The sequence below is a fragment of the Artibeus jamaicensis genome, unplaced genomic scaffold (assembly GCF_021234435.1).
Source record: "Artibeus jamaicensis isolate MK-2021 breed Jamaican fruit bat unplaced genomic scaffold, CSHL_Jam_final scaffold_666, whole genome shotgun sequence".
In the NCBI taxonomy this organism is placed as follows: Eukaryota; Metazoa; Chordata; class Mammalia; order Chiroptera; family Phyllostomidae; genus Artibeus; species Artibeus jamaicensis.
The window spans coordinates 151,780-169,986 of record NW_026522053.1 but is presented as its reverse complement, the minus strand read 5'-3'; the positions used below and the strand labels follow the sequence as shown (position 1 = coordinate 169,986).

Here is an 18,207-nt window from a genome sequence, read left to right as displayed (position 1 = left end):
TGTGTCAGAAGGCTATCACCCCCACCACTACCCCCTTGGCTTCAAGTAGATTCTCTTCTCAAAAAGCTTGTCCTAGTAATAGTGCCTGCCTTCCAAGGGGCCATAAGAACCAGGTATGGGCTGGGTTGGTGGGGAGTAGCAGGCAGGGACAGACACCTGTTGCCAGTGCTGGTCTTTCATTCCTGGGTTGCAGGAAATATTGAGGATAGGGATGTGCTGCTTGAACTTATCAATCTTGATTTTCACATTCTCTGCCAAGCGCCTGGGTGCAGGCACATCAGTGAAGGTCTTAGTCAATTTATATATTGTCCTCCACATATTCCCTATTTCCTCTGCAATTTCTTCAGCATTCAGTAAAAAGAGTGGTCCTGAAATAAAAAAGATGGACTGTGGTAAGAGTCAGAACACCAAGTAAAAGTAAGTCATATGTACCTTTAATTCCCTGAACTTAGAATTGGGCCTATGGAATGGATAGTGGAATAAGCACAGGCTTTGGAGTTGGGTCTGTATCTGAAACTTCTGCTTAGCCAGTAAACCATGGGTGTGTTTACTGAACTGTATAGTAACATAACACCTCGCATATAATACGATGCAGAAAGTGAATCAATTGTTAGCACTGATTATAGATGTTATTATAGAAGTACTGAAAGATGTTCCACAAATGTTGTGAAATATTACCAACTTGGGAATGTGGGTGAATAGAGATACAGAAGTTCTCTGTATAGTTTTACCATTTTTATGTAAGCTTGAAATTATTTTAAAATAGATGATTTAAAAAAAATAACTCATTAAAAAAAAAGTATGCCCAAAGATTAATTTCCTTCTCTTCCTTTTCTTTTAGATGACCCCTCAGTAGGGTTTCACATTCAGTAAAAATCTTTCATACTGCTGCTTCTTTCCCCTTTGATATTTCAAGTTACTATGGATTCTTGCATCACGATGTTGCAAATTTATTCAAAAACTTTTCTTTCAGGGTTGCTGAGACTAAACATAGCTTCATGAATGTAGATTCATTGATACTAATGTGCTTCATCAACCCAACATTTTTGTTAGGTAATCAAAATTTAAAATTTTTAAAAAGAAGAAAAGAGTGTGCATGACTTCCATGTAATATATAAAAAGAATAATATACCATGCCTAAGTGATGTTTATCATGTGGCTGTAGGCTGGTTTAATATTTGAAAAGTAAATAATGTGATGTACCATATTAACAGTCTAAACAAGAAAAATCACATGATAACATTAATTGATGCAGAAGAAGCATCTGATAAAATTCAATATCATTCATGATAAAACTCTCTAAACATACTAGGAACAGAAGGGAACTCCCTCAAGCTGATTTCAAAGGGCATCTATGAAAAACTGCACTAACATTATACTTTTGGGTACATTAAATATGTACAGCTTTTACATGTTAATCATACTACAATAAAGTGGTTTTAAAAAACAAAACAACACATTTTACTCAATGGTAAAAGATGGAATACTTTTTCCCTCATATTTACACTCTCATAATTCAATAACAGAAAGACAGCTGATAAAATCCCAAAATACTTGGAAATTAAACAACATACTTCTAAATAACACATGGGTTAAAAAAGAAATATCAAAAAAATAAAAATCATTTTGTACTAAAATATATATATATATAATTGATCAAAAGTTGTAAGATGTAGCAAAAGAAGCAGTTAGAGGGAAATTTATAGCATTGAATATATGCATACATTCTAAAATGAATAATCTATGCTTCTACTCTTAAGAAATTAATAAAATGAGAAAAAACTAAATCAAAAGTAAGCAGAAAAAAAGAATAATAAAACCAAAAGTTGGTTCTTTCAAAAGATCAATAATATAAATAAACCTGAAGCCAGACTAAACAAGAACAGAAGAGACAAAGTACTGATATCAGGAAAGAAAGAGGGGACATCAATGCACATCTCATGAACATAAAAAGGATAATAGAGAAATATTATGAAAACCTCATGACCACAAATTTGATAACCCAGATGAAAGAGACCAATTCCTTGAAAGTCACACAAGAAAAAATAGGCAAGCTGAATATGTCTATATCTACTTAAGAAATTTAACAATAATTCATCACTTTCCAAAAGAGAAAGCACCAGGCCCAGGTGGTTTCACTGGTGAATTCCACCAAACATTTACCAATTTTCAACAATCTTTCCTGGAAAATAGAAGCAGAGAAGACACTTCCTAATTCATTCTATGAGACCATCATTACCCTATGACAAAGACATTACAAGAAAAGTAAAACCAGACAAATTTATTACAAAAAAAATTGGAGAAGGCAGATGATGGCATAGTAAGAGGGAGCAGATTCCACTTCCCCCTACACATGGGAGAAAAACTTAGGTGATCTGCAGAGTCACAGAGCAAACAGCCAACAAGTACCACAGCATATATGAGTATAGCAAACCAAAAATTGTAGTGGACATTGAAAAACCACACATGAGACAAAAAAAAACCTGGAACTATGAAAAGACCAAAGCTAGACCCAAAGAGGTGGCATCCCAACAGCTGATGCAAGCAGGTGGAAGCTGCAAACATCAAGATACCCACTGGAAGAGGGAACCCAACAACAAAGGAACCACCAGCAAATAACAACAGAAGAAGGTGAAGGAAGAAATGGAAGCCACACTAACCTCCACCCAGGACCAATCTGAAAATACAACTAAATGATGGAGAAATTACCCAGAACAAAAACCTGGACAAAAGCAAGACAGAGGCCTAAAAACCCCATACACACAGAAGACCCAGCTTCAACACAACCTGTCAGCACCTGAAAAACAGAATACAAGATGTGGTGGATGGGGTGACCCTGAGTTAATCTGCTAGAGGGAAGGACCCACCAAAGAAAGACCCAATGACAATCAAAACACAAAGACATAGAAAGAGCCAACATTAACAACAGCCCAAGACCAACAAGCTCATGAGATCAAGGATAATGTACCATTGAATCTCACAGGTCTTCTACCAAACAAATTCACACCAAAAACCCAGGGAGTAAAAACAGATCAATTTAAGAAGCAGAGGCTAACAACAAGAGTCTCACAAACAATGGAAAGATAGAAAAACAATCCCAAAATGAAAAAAAGGAGAAAGCCTCAGAAAGAATGTTAAATAAAATAGACGCAACTTAACTATCAGATATTGAGTTCAAAGCAATGGGTATGAGGAAGCTCAATGAGCTCACAGTGAATTACTAGAAACTACAGGGAAACTATAATGAGCTCACTGCAAACTATATCAACATGAGAAAGGAAATAAAAACTATCAACAAGGGCCAGAAGAAAATGAAGAATACAATTTCTGAACTGAAGAACACAGTGGGAGGAATCAAAAGCAAGATCAATGAAGTAGAAGATCAGATCAGTGAGTTGGAGGATAAAGTAGAAAAAAACACCCAGAAAGAGCAAGAAAAGGAAAAGAGGCTCAGAAAGAATGAAGAGGCATTAAGGGAAATGCAGGACAACATGAAATGTAATAATATATGTATAATAGAGATACTAGAAGGAGAACAAAAAGAGCAAGGGGTAGGAGACCTGTTTTAAAAAGTAATTATGAAAAACTTACCTAATTTGATGAGAGAAAAAGTCACACAAGTCCAAGAAACACATAGTGTCCAATCAAGAGGAACCTGAAGAAGCCCACTTCAAGAGACATCAAAATACAGGCCTACCTAAAAAAGATAGAAACATTTCAAATAAACAGCCTAACCCTATGCCTACAAGAACTCAAGAAACAACAACAAAGACAGCCCAGAGATAGTAGAAAAAAGAAAATACCAAGATCAAAGCAGAATTAAATGACATAGATACTAAAAGCACAATTCTAAGAATGAATCCAGGAGTTGGTTCTTTGAAAAGATAAACAAAATAGACAAGCCTTTAAACAGGCTCATCAGGATAAAAAGAGAGAGGAGCCAAATAAACACAATCAGAAACGAAAGAGGAGAGATTACAACTGACACCACAGAAATACAAAGGACTGTAAGAAATTACTACAAAGAATTGTATGCCAAGAAATTTGAAAACCTAGGTGAAATGAACAAATTTCTAGAAAAATATAATCTTCCAAAAAGTCAATGAAGAAGAAGCAGAAAGCCTGAACACACCAATAATAGCAGATGAAATTGAAGCAGTAATCAAAAAACTCCTGACACTCAAAAGCCCTGGACCAGATGGTTTCACAGGAGAATTCTACAAAGCATTTAAGGAAAAGCTAGCCCCTATTCTTCACAGGTTATTCCAAGAAACCAAAAATGATGGAAGACTCTCAAACTTTTTTTATGAATCCAGCATCATCATAACCCCCAAACTACATAAAGACACAACAAAGAAAGAAAACTTCAGGCCAATATCACTGATGAACATAGACACTAAAATCCTCAAGAAAATATTGGCAAACCCCATCTAGCAATACATTAAAAAGATCATTCACCATGACCAAGCAGGATTCATCCCAGGAATGCAAGGATGGTACAATATTATCAAATCAGTAAATGTAATACATCGCAGAAACAAATGCAAAGACAAAAATCACATGATCATATTAATAGATGTGGAAAAAGCATTTGATAAGGTACAGTACCCATTTATGATGAAAACACTCAGCAATGTGGGAATAGAGGGAGCATTCCTCAACGTAATAAAGGCCATATAGGAGAGACCTACAGCCAACATCATACTCCATGAACAAAAACTAAAATCTTTTCCACTAAGATCAGGAACAAGACAAGGTTGTCCACTTTCACCATTTCTACTCAATAGAGGATCAGACATTTTAGCCACAGCAATCAGACAAGAAAAGAAAATAAAAGGCATCCAAATCAAAAAGGAGGAAACAAAACTGTCACTGTTTGCAGAAGACATGATAGTGTACATAGAAAATTTTATAGACTCCACCAAATAACTGCTTGACCTAATAAATGAATTTGGCAAAACAATAGGATATACAGTCAATATCCAGAAATCAAAACGTATTTTTGTATACTAACAATGAAAAAGCAGAACCAGAAATTAAGAAAAAAATCTCACTTGATATAGCAAAAAGAAAAATAGAAGACCTAGGAATAAACCTAACTAAGGAAGTAAAAGACCTTTACTCAGAAAACTATACAACACTAAAGAAAGAAATTATGGAAGACACTAACAAATGGAAATATATACCATGTTCATGGATCAGAAAAATTATCATCATCAAAATGTCCATACTACCCAAAGAAATTTACAGATTCAATGCAATACCTATCAAAGTACCAATGGCATATTTGAGACATAGATCAAACACTTCAAAAATTTATATGAAATCATAAATGACCCCGAATAACTGCTGCAATTTTGAGAAAGACCAAAGTAGGAGGGATGACAATACCTGATACCAAACTGTATTAGAAGACCACTGTAATGAAAATAGCCTGATACTGGCATAAAAACAGGCACATGGCCCAATAGAAGAGAGCAAAGAGCCCAGAAATAAACCCATGTCTCTATGGTCAATTAATATTTGACAAAGTGGGCAGCAACATAAAATGGAGTAGAAATAACCTTTTCAACAAGTGGTGTTGGGAGAGCTGAACAGCTACATGCAAAAACATGAAACTCCAGCACCAACTTACATCATACACCAAAATAAATTCAAGGTGGATAAAAGATTTAAATACAAGTCATGACACCATTAAAGTCCTAGAGGAGAACATAGGCAGGAAAATCTCAGACATTTCACGCAGGAATATTTTCACTGATATGTCCCCTAGGGCAAGGGACATAAAGGAAAGAATAAACAAATGGGATCTCATCAAAATAAAAGGCTTCTGCATGGCTAAAGAAAATAGTATTAAAATAAAAAGACAACCAACTGTATGGGAAAACATAATTGCTAATGATATCTCAGACAAAAGTTTAATCTCCAAAATATACAAAGATCTTACACACTTCCACTCTAAGAAGACAAATAACCCAATTAAAAATGGGAAAAGGACTTGAACAGACACTTATCCAAGGAGGACATACAGAGGATCCAGAGACACATGAAAAGATGCTCAGTATCACTAGCTATCAGAGAGATGCAAATTAAAACCACAATGAGATACCACTTTACACCAGTCAGGATGGCTATCATAAACAAAGCAACAAACAACAAATGTTGGAGAGGGTGTGGGGAAAAGGGGTCCTTAGTTCACTGTTGGTGGGATTGCAGACTGGTACAACCATTATGGAAAACAGTATGGAATTTTCTCAGAAAAATAAAAATCAACCTGCCTTTTGACCCAGCAATTCCACTGCTAGGATTATATCCTAAGAATCCTAAAACATCAATATCAAAGAACCTATGCACCACAATGTTCATAGCAGCACAATTTATAATAGCCAAGAGTTGGAAGCAACCTAGGTGCCCACCAGTAAATGAATGGATCAAAAAATTGTGGTACATATACACAATGGAATTCTATGCAGCAGAGAGAAAGAAGGAGCTACTACCTTTTGCAACAACATGGATGGAACTGGAAAGCATTATGCTGAGTGAAATAGGCCAGGTGCTGAAAGACAAATACCATATGATCTGACCTTTAACAGGAAGCTAAACAATGAAACAAACAAGCAAGCAGAAAAAAAAAAAACAACCAAAGACACTGAAATAGAGAACAAGGGAACTGTGACCAGAGGGGAGAGGGAAGGGAAGTTAAGGGGAAAAGGGGGGAGGGATTTGGAGGAACAAATAGGAAGGACACAGGGACGAGAACTAAGGGGGGTGGAAATGGGAGGGAGGTGGGGAGCAAGGGGCAGGGGAGGCTGGGATGGGAGAAATAGACAAAAAACTGTACTTGAAAAATAACTAAATAAAATTAATAAAAAAAGATAATCTAAAAGAATTAAAAATAAATTGGAACCATATAATCTCACCTTAAACAGGAACCTAATCAATAAACAAACAAACAAGCAAAATATAACCAAAGACACTGAAATACGGAACAGTCTGACAGTAACCAGAGGGGAGAGGGGAAGGAATTTCAGGGGAAAAGGGGAAGGGTTTGCAGGAACAAGTATAAAGGACACATGGACAAAATAACAAGACGGGGGTGGAAATGAGAGAGAGGTGGGGAGGACTGGGGAAGTGGGCTGGAATGGGGGTAAAAGGCAGAAAACTGTACTTGAAGAACAATTAAAATAAAATAAATTAAAAAATAAATTGGAACCAATTTACAATTATAGGAAGGTTGCTGAATATGGTTAATACATGAAATTCAATTGCTTTCTTACATACCATTAATGAAGAAGTGGAACTTGAAATTAAAAAAAACACATCCATTTACATCAGTACTTTTAAAATTGAAATACTTAAGTGTAAGTCTAACAAAATATGTATAACATCTATATAATAATAAAGATCTATATAATAAAACTATGATGAAAGAAATCAAAGAAAATAAATAGACGTACTCCATGTTCATGGATAGAAACACTCAACAATGTCAAAGATATCAGCTCTTCCCAACGTGAGTATAGATCCAACACAATCCCAATAGAAATCCTAGGAAGTTTTTTTTTTCTATATTGGAAAATTGGTTCTAAAGCTTATATGGATACATGAAAGACCCCAAGTAGCCAATATAATATTGAAGGAGAAAGTAAAGTTGGGGGACTGACATTTTTTAGTAATTTCAAGGTTTATTATAAAGCTATAATGATCAAGTGTGGCATTCATAAAAGAATAGATAGATAAGTGAATGGAACAGAATAGAGATCCCAGGAATAGACCCACATATAGTCTTCAGAAGGAACAAAATTTCAGGAAGGAGCAAAATTGATATAATGGAGAAATAATAATTTTTCAACAAATGACTTTAGAACAACTGGATATTCACATGCAGAAAAATGAATCTAGATACAGACCTTATAGCCTTTACAAAATTAACTCAAAATGGGTCTAGACTTCCATGTAAAATGTAAAACTATGAAAATCCTAGGAGATGGCATAGGAGAAAAATCTAGATGACCTTAGGTTTAGTGATAACATGTTAGATACAACACTATAGGCATGGTATGTTAATTGATGAAATGACTAGCTAAACTTCATTAAAATTAAAACTTCTATTCAGTGAAAGACACTGTCAAAAGAATAAGGAGATAATCCAAAAATTAGAATAATGATCTTTAGTGATGGCAATATCCACTAAATTGCCTGAGCTAACAGTCTAGAAGTCATTCTGGTCCTTTACTCTCTCTCCCTTCTTGCCCCATATCAGATCAATCATTAACTTCTGTTGACTCTACCTTCCCAATATCTCTCCAGCCTTCAGGATCTAGTAAATGTGGTAGTTTAGATGTCAATGGCACTTGGCCATTTTTGAAACAGCTCTCTAATGGAACTGATATCTTATTCTCCCACCATCTGCTTCTCTGAGTCACTACCCAATCCATGTCTTTGGGTGGCTGCCTATTCTGTTTTACCCTGGCAATAGGTCTGGCTCTTTGATCCCTACCTTCCATGATTATCATATCAGAAACATTTGAATGCAGCTGCCTTAATCCAGAGTATCAGAATATGATACAAAGTCCAGCCAGAATCTGAAGTTAAACCTGTATTGTAGAATTGGCTGAAGTATACTCCTAACCCTATCCCCGTCCTGCCCCAGTATAGTGAGACTGTGACATACCATTCATCCACTCCTCTGACTTGATGCTAAACTCATAGGTTGTCACCCACAGCTGCTCATAAGGCACTTTGTTTGTCATCACGGTTTGCAGAAGAGGAAAAGTACTCTTCTCCTTTTCCAACAGATCCTCCTCCTTATTGATCAACTGCAGGCAAAATGGGAGGCTGTCTATTAGGTGGGTGGTTCTCCTGACCCCTACAAGCCACTATGGCAAATTCCTCAATGTTTTTAAAACCCAGCTGAGGAAGATATTGTTAGCAAGAGAGGAAAATAAGGTGTGAATTCAATCAGGAGGGCCCTTTGCACCTCTGAAGGCCATGGCATCTGAGATCTAGCTGGGTAAAACTTGAGGATAAATTGCTACTTGCTCCACCACCTTTGTTCCTATTGTAATATATCCATAACCCCATTTTCACAATTTTCATGTGTATATTTTCTGTTTACATAATGTTACCTTCTTGTGTTGACTTGCCTCAAAGGTAAGAACTTTAATGGTTAAAGAACTTACTAGCTGACCTTCAGGGCAAGTCACTTAGCTTCTCCAAGTCTTAGTTCTCTCATTTTATTTTATTTTTTAAGAATTCATTTATTTATCTTTAGAGGGGAAGGGAAGGAGAGAGGGAGAGAAATATCAATGTATGGTTGCCTCTCATGAGTTCCCTGCTGGGAACTGACCTGCAACCCAGGCATGTGCCCTGACTGGGAATGGAACTGCAATACTCTGGTTCACAGGCCCATGCTCAATCCACTGAACTACACCACCCAGGACCGTTCTCTCATTTTAAATAGGGATAAATGGAGATAACAATACCTACCCCCAAGGTTTGTTATGGTGTTAAGTGATATAGCACATATGAAGTTCTTCGTACATTGTTGGACACATAATGAATTCTCAGTACATGTGAGCAATTATTCTACATTACTCTATTATAATTTCTTCTCTGTGCCCAAACTCAATGACTAATGAAAATGCTGGTATAATGTAGGAACATATAAAAAGGTAGCTGAGAGTACCAATAAAAGAACTGGTCCAACCATCAATCTGTACTATCTAGCTGACAGCTGATGTTAGGAAAATACAAACCGAAGACCAGAACCAACCAAAGTATAGAGTCAGAAGTTCCCATCCTGAGACCCCGAACCTCAAATTCCACCAGTGCCTGATCGAGGTTCCTGGAAAGCTCATGAAACTTTTCAACATTGTTCTTCATTTCTTCTGTAGTCATCACTTCACGTTTTCTAAAGCCTTCTAGCTCCTTGTTGTAGCCCTCAAGTTTCAATTCAAATTCTGAGCACCTGAAAGTAAAGATAGACCGCTCACATTTGGACTTTCCATTTTGTGATTTTCAAAATCATAGCATTGTTCACCCATAATCTGATCTCATGAGTTCACATACACACACCATATTTTGCCATGTATAATGTGCACCCACATTTTTGGCCCAAACTTTCAGAAAAATACCTTTTGTTTTAATTTTTAAATTCATTTTTTATTCATTTATATTTAGATAGCTGTTTTTTATATTTTAAAGAAATTTTAGCATTTATTTTTGAACATATTATTGTATAAGAAATTTTATGTAATAATTATAACCTAAGAATAAATACAAGGTATTTCAGGTACTACCCATGTATAATATACATTCTTATTTTCCCTAAAAAATTTTGTCAAAAAAGTGTGCATTATACATGGTAAAATATAATATATATGTATATATCTTATATATCTATATCTAAGACATCTATCTACCTATATATAATCTTACTATTTATAATACCTCTTCCAAGAGATTGCTGCTGTAAACTATGTTTGGTGGTTAAATACTTTTAGATCTTTTTCTCTATGGTTAAATATGTGTGTGGGTATGTGTGTGTATGCATATATACACACATACATTGTAATAGTCAATGAAAGGAGACTTTAAATTCATTTGTTAATAAGGAGCAACTTTGTCAGGCCAGTAAATTGTACACTGGATCTTTTAGGTTAAAAAATAAAAGCCATTTAAGAGTTGACTCATGCCAGAAATGAAAATAAAAACACATACATAGTTCTGGTTTTATATAGTATCAGTGTAAAGTGAGAAAATAAAGAGATGTAGTAGATGGTTTTGAAAGGAAAACAACAGGAGTCTGAATAGACTAATAATAGAAAAAATATATATTCTACATTAAATACATAATATATTGAGTATATATACATTATTGATTCATATACTACATATTATTAAGTACCTAATACATTCCAAGAACTTCTCTGGGCATCAGGGGTATATTTGTTGAGTACACTACTAAGCCTCCTACCCTCATAAAGCTCGTATTTTAGTTGGGGAAGAGCTGGACAATAAACATATGTAGATAGACAGGTGGATGAATGAATGGATAAATCCATACATAGACAAAGATAAAATATTTCTAATAATAAATGCTCTGAAGAAAACGAAAGAGGGCGGAGTGACTAGTGGATGGAAATGAAACTCCTTTAGCTAGAGTGACCAGAGAAGACCTATCCAGAAAGTTATCTACTTCATCCATATGATCAACAAAGCAGGTCTTAAATTTACTTCTCCTTTTTCCTAATGGGGTAGAGTAATGCAGAGTTAAGTGGACAGGTTCTAGAACTAGACAGGCTAGGTTCAAATCTTTACTTTGCTGCTCAGTAGCTATGTGACCTTGGTTAAGTCACTTTGTGATTTATATAAAATGGGGATGGAAAAGTACCTACTTTAATATTTAATAAACTAACATATACAAAATACTCAGAATTGGGCCTGGTCTATAATAATCACTATACAAGTGTTTGCTCTCATTCACTATATTGTAAACTCTGTCAATACAAATTTTATTTTCTTAATTTCTTTTTGTATCTTCAGCATTTAGAACAGTGTCTGGCAAAAACCAAATAATCAGTATTCATGGAATGAACAAGGGACTGACCACTGAGAATAGGTACAGTGATACACTATAAAGTTGGCTATTATCTTAAGAATACTTAATTCTGTTATGGAAGTTTTAATGTTCTTTTGTCCTAAAAGTTTACAAAAGTTAATTTTCAAGTGGTTTGATTTGGGTTTTATTTCTAATTGCACAGTGTGGTAAGCAGCCTCTGACAGGCTCCCCATAAGTTTCCCATGACCTCCTGGTATTTGCAACCCTGTGCAATTGTCTCCTCTCAAGCTTGGCTCCTCTTCAGTTTGGGCTAGAGACCAAGTAACTCACTTCTAACAAATGATGAGAAGTCACTTCTAATATTGGATTACAAAAAGACTGAAATCTCTCTCCCTCTCTCCTTATGGGAAGCCAGCTGCCATGTAAACTGCTATAAATAGAGGCTGATGTAGCAAGGAAGAGAGGGAAGTTTCTGACCAGCAGCCTGTGAGAAAGTGAATTCTACTAACAATCATATGAGAAAGTCTGGAAATGGATCCTTACCCAGTTGGGTCTTCAGATGAGAATGTAGCCTTGGCTGACATTCTGACTGCAACTTCATGAGAGACCTTGAATCAGAAGCATACAGCTAAGCTACCTCTGGGTTTCTGAGCACAGAAACTGTGAGGTAGTAAATGTTTACTGTTTTAAGTTGCTAGTTTGGGGGATGATTTTCCATGTGGCAATAGATAATGAATATACACTACTATAATGAAATGTGGACTGTATAATTTCTGTTTCTTCTAATTTTTTTCAAGTTCTAAAATATGGTTAATTAAAAAAATATACTATGGACATTTAAGAATAGCTTTTTTTCATTGTTGAGTAGAATGCTTGATATGTAATTGTTTACTTCTGTTATGTCCTTATTCAAGTTTCACAGTTTTTTTATTTGTTTGTTTGTTTGTTTGTTTACTTATTTATGGTTTTTGATATATAAGGGTTGATACTGCTTTAACTTTTTCTGCCCACCTAAGTAACCATCTTGGAATACTAATGGTTTTGCTTTCATATTAACATAGCTGATTCTCCTTGCTTTTTCTTTGTATTTGCATGCCATACTGTTGCCCATAGAGAAACTTAAGTTTTCTCTGCTACCCATCAGAATAGATCAGGAACAAAGATTAGATCAGTAGCAAGGTTAAATCAGTTATTAAAAATTTACAAGGAATGAAGAAGACAGAGGAACATATTATATAGCACATCAGAGATGCAATCAGCAAAATATAGATTTGGGGACAAATGATCAGTTTCTTTAATAAATAAATTGCAAGGAAAAAACAGAGAAGATGAAGGGGGACTCATAGAGGAAAAGAAATTTAAGAGACAAATGTAATTACATAGACATTTTTGGATTCTGATTCAAGTAAGAAAATCATAAAAAGAAAAAATTTACGGACTTCCGCCAAGATGGAGGCATAGGTGGATGTGCCGTACCTTCTCACACAACCAAGATTAGAGAAAACTAAATATTAGCAACAGAAAACACAGCCAGAACACGGAAAATTGAACTTTTCGGAAGTCCGTTAACAACAAATTCTTCAGCCTGACCGGTAAGGGGCGAAACCAGCAGCTGGCGGAGCAGGGTTGCACAGGAGGACTCGGCCAGACACACTCAGGCCCGCGGAATCCAGGCGCAGGGTCAGACCTAGTGAGTGACCCAGCGAGCGACCAGGCGAGCGACCGCCGGTAGACAGCCAGGCCCGGGGCTGCGTGTTGACTGAGGTCGCGCATTTTTTCGAGGGTGGACAGGCGAGGGATTGGGCGGTTGGACCGGGCCGGCAGGTCCCCACTGCAAGTGGCAGTGGAGGGCACCGCCATTTCCCTGCTCTGACCCCACCTCCACATACATCATAACCCAGCGACTCTGAGTGGCCTGGCCCAGGTGAACCACCTAAGGCACTGCTCCTCCGCACCCAGCTGTGAGAAGCGGCAGAGGGGGTCACCATTTCCCCGCTCTGGCCATGCCCCCACATACAGCTTCACAACCCAGCGACCTGGGAATCCAAGGTGCCGCTTCTCACACTTAAAGGGCCCGAACAGACCAAGAATGGCGCAGGAGGATCTCAGAGCCCCAGAGCCAATAGATCTAAGCAATGAAGAAATAGCTAAACTCACAGACGCACAGTTTAAAACATTGGTGATCAGGATCCTCATAGAACTGGTTGATTATACCAACAAATTAGACAAATATATGAAGGCGAAACTAATTGAAATGAATGGAATTGCACAGGACACCAATAGCAATGAAAAGGAAACTGGGACTCAAATCAATGGAGTGGACCAGAAGAAAGCAAATAATGGCCAAACAGAAAAGAGTCAAGAAGCAAGAATTCAAAGAAATGAGGAGAGTCTTAGGAACCTCCAGGACATCTTTAAACGCTCCAACATCCGAATTATAGGGGTACCAGAAGGGGGAAAGGCACAGCCACCAGTGGAAAACTTATTTGAAAAAATAATAAAGGAGAATTTCCCCAATCTGGCAAAGGAAATAGACTTCCAGGAAATCCAGGAAGCTCAGAGAGTCCCAAAGAAGTTCGACCCAAGAAGGAACACACCAAGGCACATCATAATTACATTAGCCAAAATTAAAATGAAGGAGAGAATCCTAGAAGCAGCAAGAGCTAAGGGGACAGTCACCTACAAAGGAGTTCTCATCAGACTGTCAGCAGATTTCTCAAAAGAGACCTTACAGGCAAGAAGGGGCTGGAAAGAGGTATTCCAAGTCATGAAATCTAAAGACCTACAACCAAGATTGCTCTATCCAGCAAAACTTTCATTTAAAATGGAAGGACAGATAAGGTGCTTCTCAGATAAGATCAAATTCAAGGAGTTCATCAGCACCAAGCCCTTATTATATGAAATGTTAAAGGGACTTATCTAAGAAAAAGAAGTTAAAGAAACATGAACAGTGAAAGGACAACAAACTCACAGTTATTAACAAACACACCTAAAATGAAAGCAAACTAAAAGGACAGCTAGATCAGGAGTGGAAACATAGAAATGAAGATCTCAAGGAGGGTTACCAACAGGGGAGTGGGAGGAGGAGAAGGGGAGAGAAGGTACAGAAAATAAGTAGCATAGACAGTAGATAGAAAATAGATGGGGGGGGGCAAGAATAGCATGGGAAATATAGAATCTAAAGGACTTGAGACACATAGTCATAAACTAAAGGAGGGGGTGATGGTGGGGATGGGGGTAGGGTGGAGGGGAATAAAGGGGGAATAGAACAACTGTAACAGCATAATCAATAAAAAAAATTAATTAGCTCATTTTGGTCCCTAGGTTACTTTCTATTGTATTAAAAAAGGAATTCAAAGTCATTACTGTAACCTCAAGGACATACTTCTCTGACTCTCCAAACTTATTCTGTAGCCACTCTCCTCCTTATTCCAAGGTCTTCCGATGGCTGAGCCATTTCAATGCTGAGCTTAAGGTCTGGAGAAATCCCCTGCTACTTGCTCTTCTCCACATCTTCACTTAATGGGCTTCTCATCCTTCAAGTCTCCTCTTAACAGGAGCCCCTTCTGTCCCACCTACTATTTTCAATCACTGGGTTCTGTTTTCTGTTCCTTTCCTCTTTAGAACTTATATTTATCTACTGTATCTCCCACCTCCCATGTCACTTTTGTTCTTTGTATTCTCAGAGAAAAGGAATGGAGACAGAAGCACAGGAGGGAAAAGGGAAGTTAGCCCAGCCATCCTCTCCCTCCCCTGGCTGTTTTGCACTGAGGTCTTAAGACTCAGAGCTAAAAACATAAGTGCCACAGAGACAGCCTGCTTCTCAGCTTCTTATTTGTTTTTGTTTTCTAATAAGCTGTGATTTTAGACTTTGATAGATATTAATTTTGGAGAATATTATCACTGTGAAAAAGTTTCATTCAGTAGATTAAAAGGGTTCAGATGTCACTATGTAAGTAGATATGGTGGTAGAGGGGAGCTTGTGAATGTTAATTTCTGTTGGCTTTTAGTCTTTCAGTGAAATAGAAAGCAAAATCCTTAGCTGAGAGAAAGAATGGGAGAGAAGAGTTAAGAGTTTTGAGGGAAGAGTGAAAGAATAAAACTGTCACCTGGAATGGTAGAAATGTACGCAGAGTAGAGATCCTAGGCAGTGACCAAGACCCACTTAATCTTGTTGGTCATAAATCTAGCCATGAGCAGTCAAAACAACATTCTCTTTCCAACCATGTTCATCTGTATTAGTGCTGAGGAGTTAGATTTAAGCAGAATTTGACTTCTTCCAGGAAGGGAGAAGAAGATATCCGAGAGCTTATATAGGGGGTAGATTATAATATGAGACAGAACAAAAAATGAGTACATGAGGGTGGTCAGGAGGAACACAGCAATGATGACAGGTTGTAGATTGTGTCATTGTGGAGTTGAAGAATTATTGAAAATGGGTACTAATATCAAATAAAATGTATTACTGCTTCCAGAAAAAAAGTTTCATTCATTCATTCATTCATTTATCACAACAGTAATTACTTACTAGATGCAAGGCACTGTGCTTTATCTAAACCTCAGACTACAATCTGGGGTTCTCTTCCTAAGATACCTTTCCTTCTTCCCCCAAGATGTCAAATAGTTTTCCATTGAACTCTCAGAGTAAGAAGAGCTCACATCCCTAGATATTCATCATGAATATTCCAGGATGCTTCCAGGACCATGGAGCCTACCACTGAATAGGACAAATGGGAGAAATGCTTATTTTTCCACACGATCAGGTGCTGCTGGGTGCTTTTTCACATCATTAAAATTCTTGTTGAGTCTCCAAATACAGCACCCACATACAAAGATAAATCCCTGATAAAAGCAGTTTGAAATCTTCCCAGAGGACAATGGTATATAAACTCATTGATCAGCTTAACATATCACTATTATTGAAATTATTATTAATTTTAACTTCTTATAATTATTTAGCACATTATAGTTTCCAAAGACTTTCATGTCTATAACATATACATATATGTAATCCATATAATAATACAATTATTAGTAAACAGTGGGAATTCAGAAAATTAGGTTGAGTAAATGAATTGTATTGGAGAGACCACCTGGAGTCTATGAGGGGACAATGAATGGATCTAAAGAAAGTGGACTGAGCAGAATTCTGGCACTAAGTATTTATAATGATGTTCAAAGAAACAAACTTTAATGGCAGGGCTACTTATATAGATGAGATATGGGTAGGGCTAAAGGTGCAAATAGGAGAACTTCTGGTCAAGATGGAGGCAGAGGTAAACATGCTTCACCTCCCCACACAACCACAGAAAAAATTACAACTAGATCTCAAAACAAATAACACCAAGAACTGTCAGAATATTGAGCTGTATAGAAGTCTGACAACCAAGGATTTAAAGAAGCCATATTCACCCAGATGGGTAGGAGGGATGGAGATGTAGAGATGGGTGGAGAGGTGTGGAGATGTGGTGTGGTGCAGAAAGACACTGAAGGTTCATGGGTGGTCCCCCCACTCATGTGTGGTGGATAAAAATGGGAGGGATGCCTTAGGAGCAAGAGATCCCAGCTCTAAGCCTACCATACAGCCCAGGGTTCTAGCACCAGGAAGATAAATCCATGTAACTTCAGGTTGTGAAAACCAGTGGGGGTTAGGGTGGTGGAAGAAACTGCCATATTTTCAGGACTACACTTAAAGAGCCTGCATGGACTTAAAATGTGCACAGGCCCACCCCCCTAGGATTTAGCATCAGGGCAATAGCTGGAAGGGCACCAATTACAAAGGGCGAGTGCTAGGAAAACAACCAGAAGCCAGGCAGCCAAGATTGTGCCCTCTCTAAGCCTTTGTACCATAGAGAGCCACAAAACAGTGAAGTATGTCACCCCATCCCAGTGATCATCAGGCTCTGCCCCACACAATTTATAGGTGCCTTTTCTACAATAGGCCATGCTACTAAGACAGGAAATCAAAGCAGCCCTACCTAATGCACAGGAACAAACACAGGGAGGTTGCCAAATTGAGGAGAAAAAAGAAATATGGCCCAAATGAAAGAACAGAACAAAATCCCAGAAAAAGAACTAAACAAAATGGAGATAACCAACCTATCAGATGCAGAGTTCAAAACACTGGTGATCAGGAAGCTGAGAGAACTCATTGGGTATGGCAACAACCTAAAAAAGATGCAGGAAGAAATGAAGGTCACCTAAGTGAAATTAAAAAAAAATTTACACGGAACCAACAGTGGAGGAGATAAAGCCAGGATTCAAATCAGCAATTTGGAACATAAGGAAGAAATAAACATTCAACCAGAATGGAATGAAGAAACAAGAATTCAAAATATCAAGGAGAGTATAAGAAGATTATGGGACATTTCCAAATGTAATAACATCTGAATCATAGGGATGCCAGGAGAAGTGGAAAAGCTAGAAATTGAACTTATTTGAAAAAAATAATGAAAGAAAACATCCCTAATTTGGTGAAGGACTAGACATACAAGTCCGGAAAGCACAGAGAGTCCCAAACAAGTTGGACCCAAAGAAGACCACACCAAGAAATTTCATAATTAAAATGCCAAAGGTTAAACATAAAGAGAGAATAAGGACTTCCACCAAGATGGAGGCGTAGGTGGAAGCACTTTGCCTTCTCA

General features: G+C 37.3%; 1 protein-coding gene across 1 annotated transcript in view; it reads right to left on the bottom strand.

Annotated features, from left to right (window-relative positions):
• DNAH3 (dynein axonemal heavy chain 3) overlaps positions 1-18,207 on the bottom strand; it is a 279,857-nt gene that overhangs the window by 192,637 nt on the left and 69,013 nt on the right. The window contains exons 19-21 of the mRNA XM_053659488.1: positions 9,817-9,970; positions 8,675-8,819; positions 157-368 (exon numbers count right to left, since the gene is read on the bottom strand). Of these exons, the coding sequence (XP_053515463.1) occupies positions 157-368; positions 8,675-8,819; positions 9,817-9,970 (511 nt within the window). The remainder of the gene's footprint in view (positions 1-156; positions 369-8,674; positions 8,820-9,816; positions 9,971-18,207) is intronic.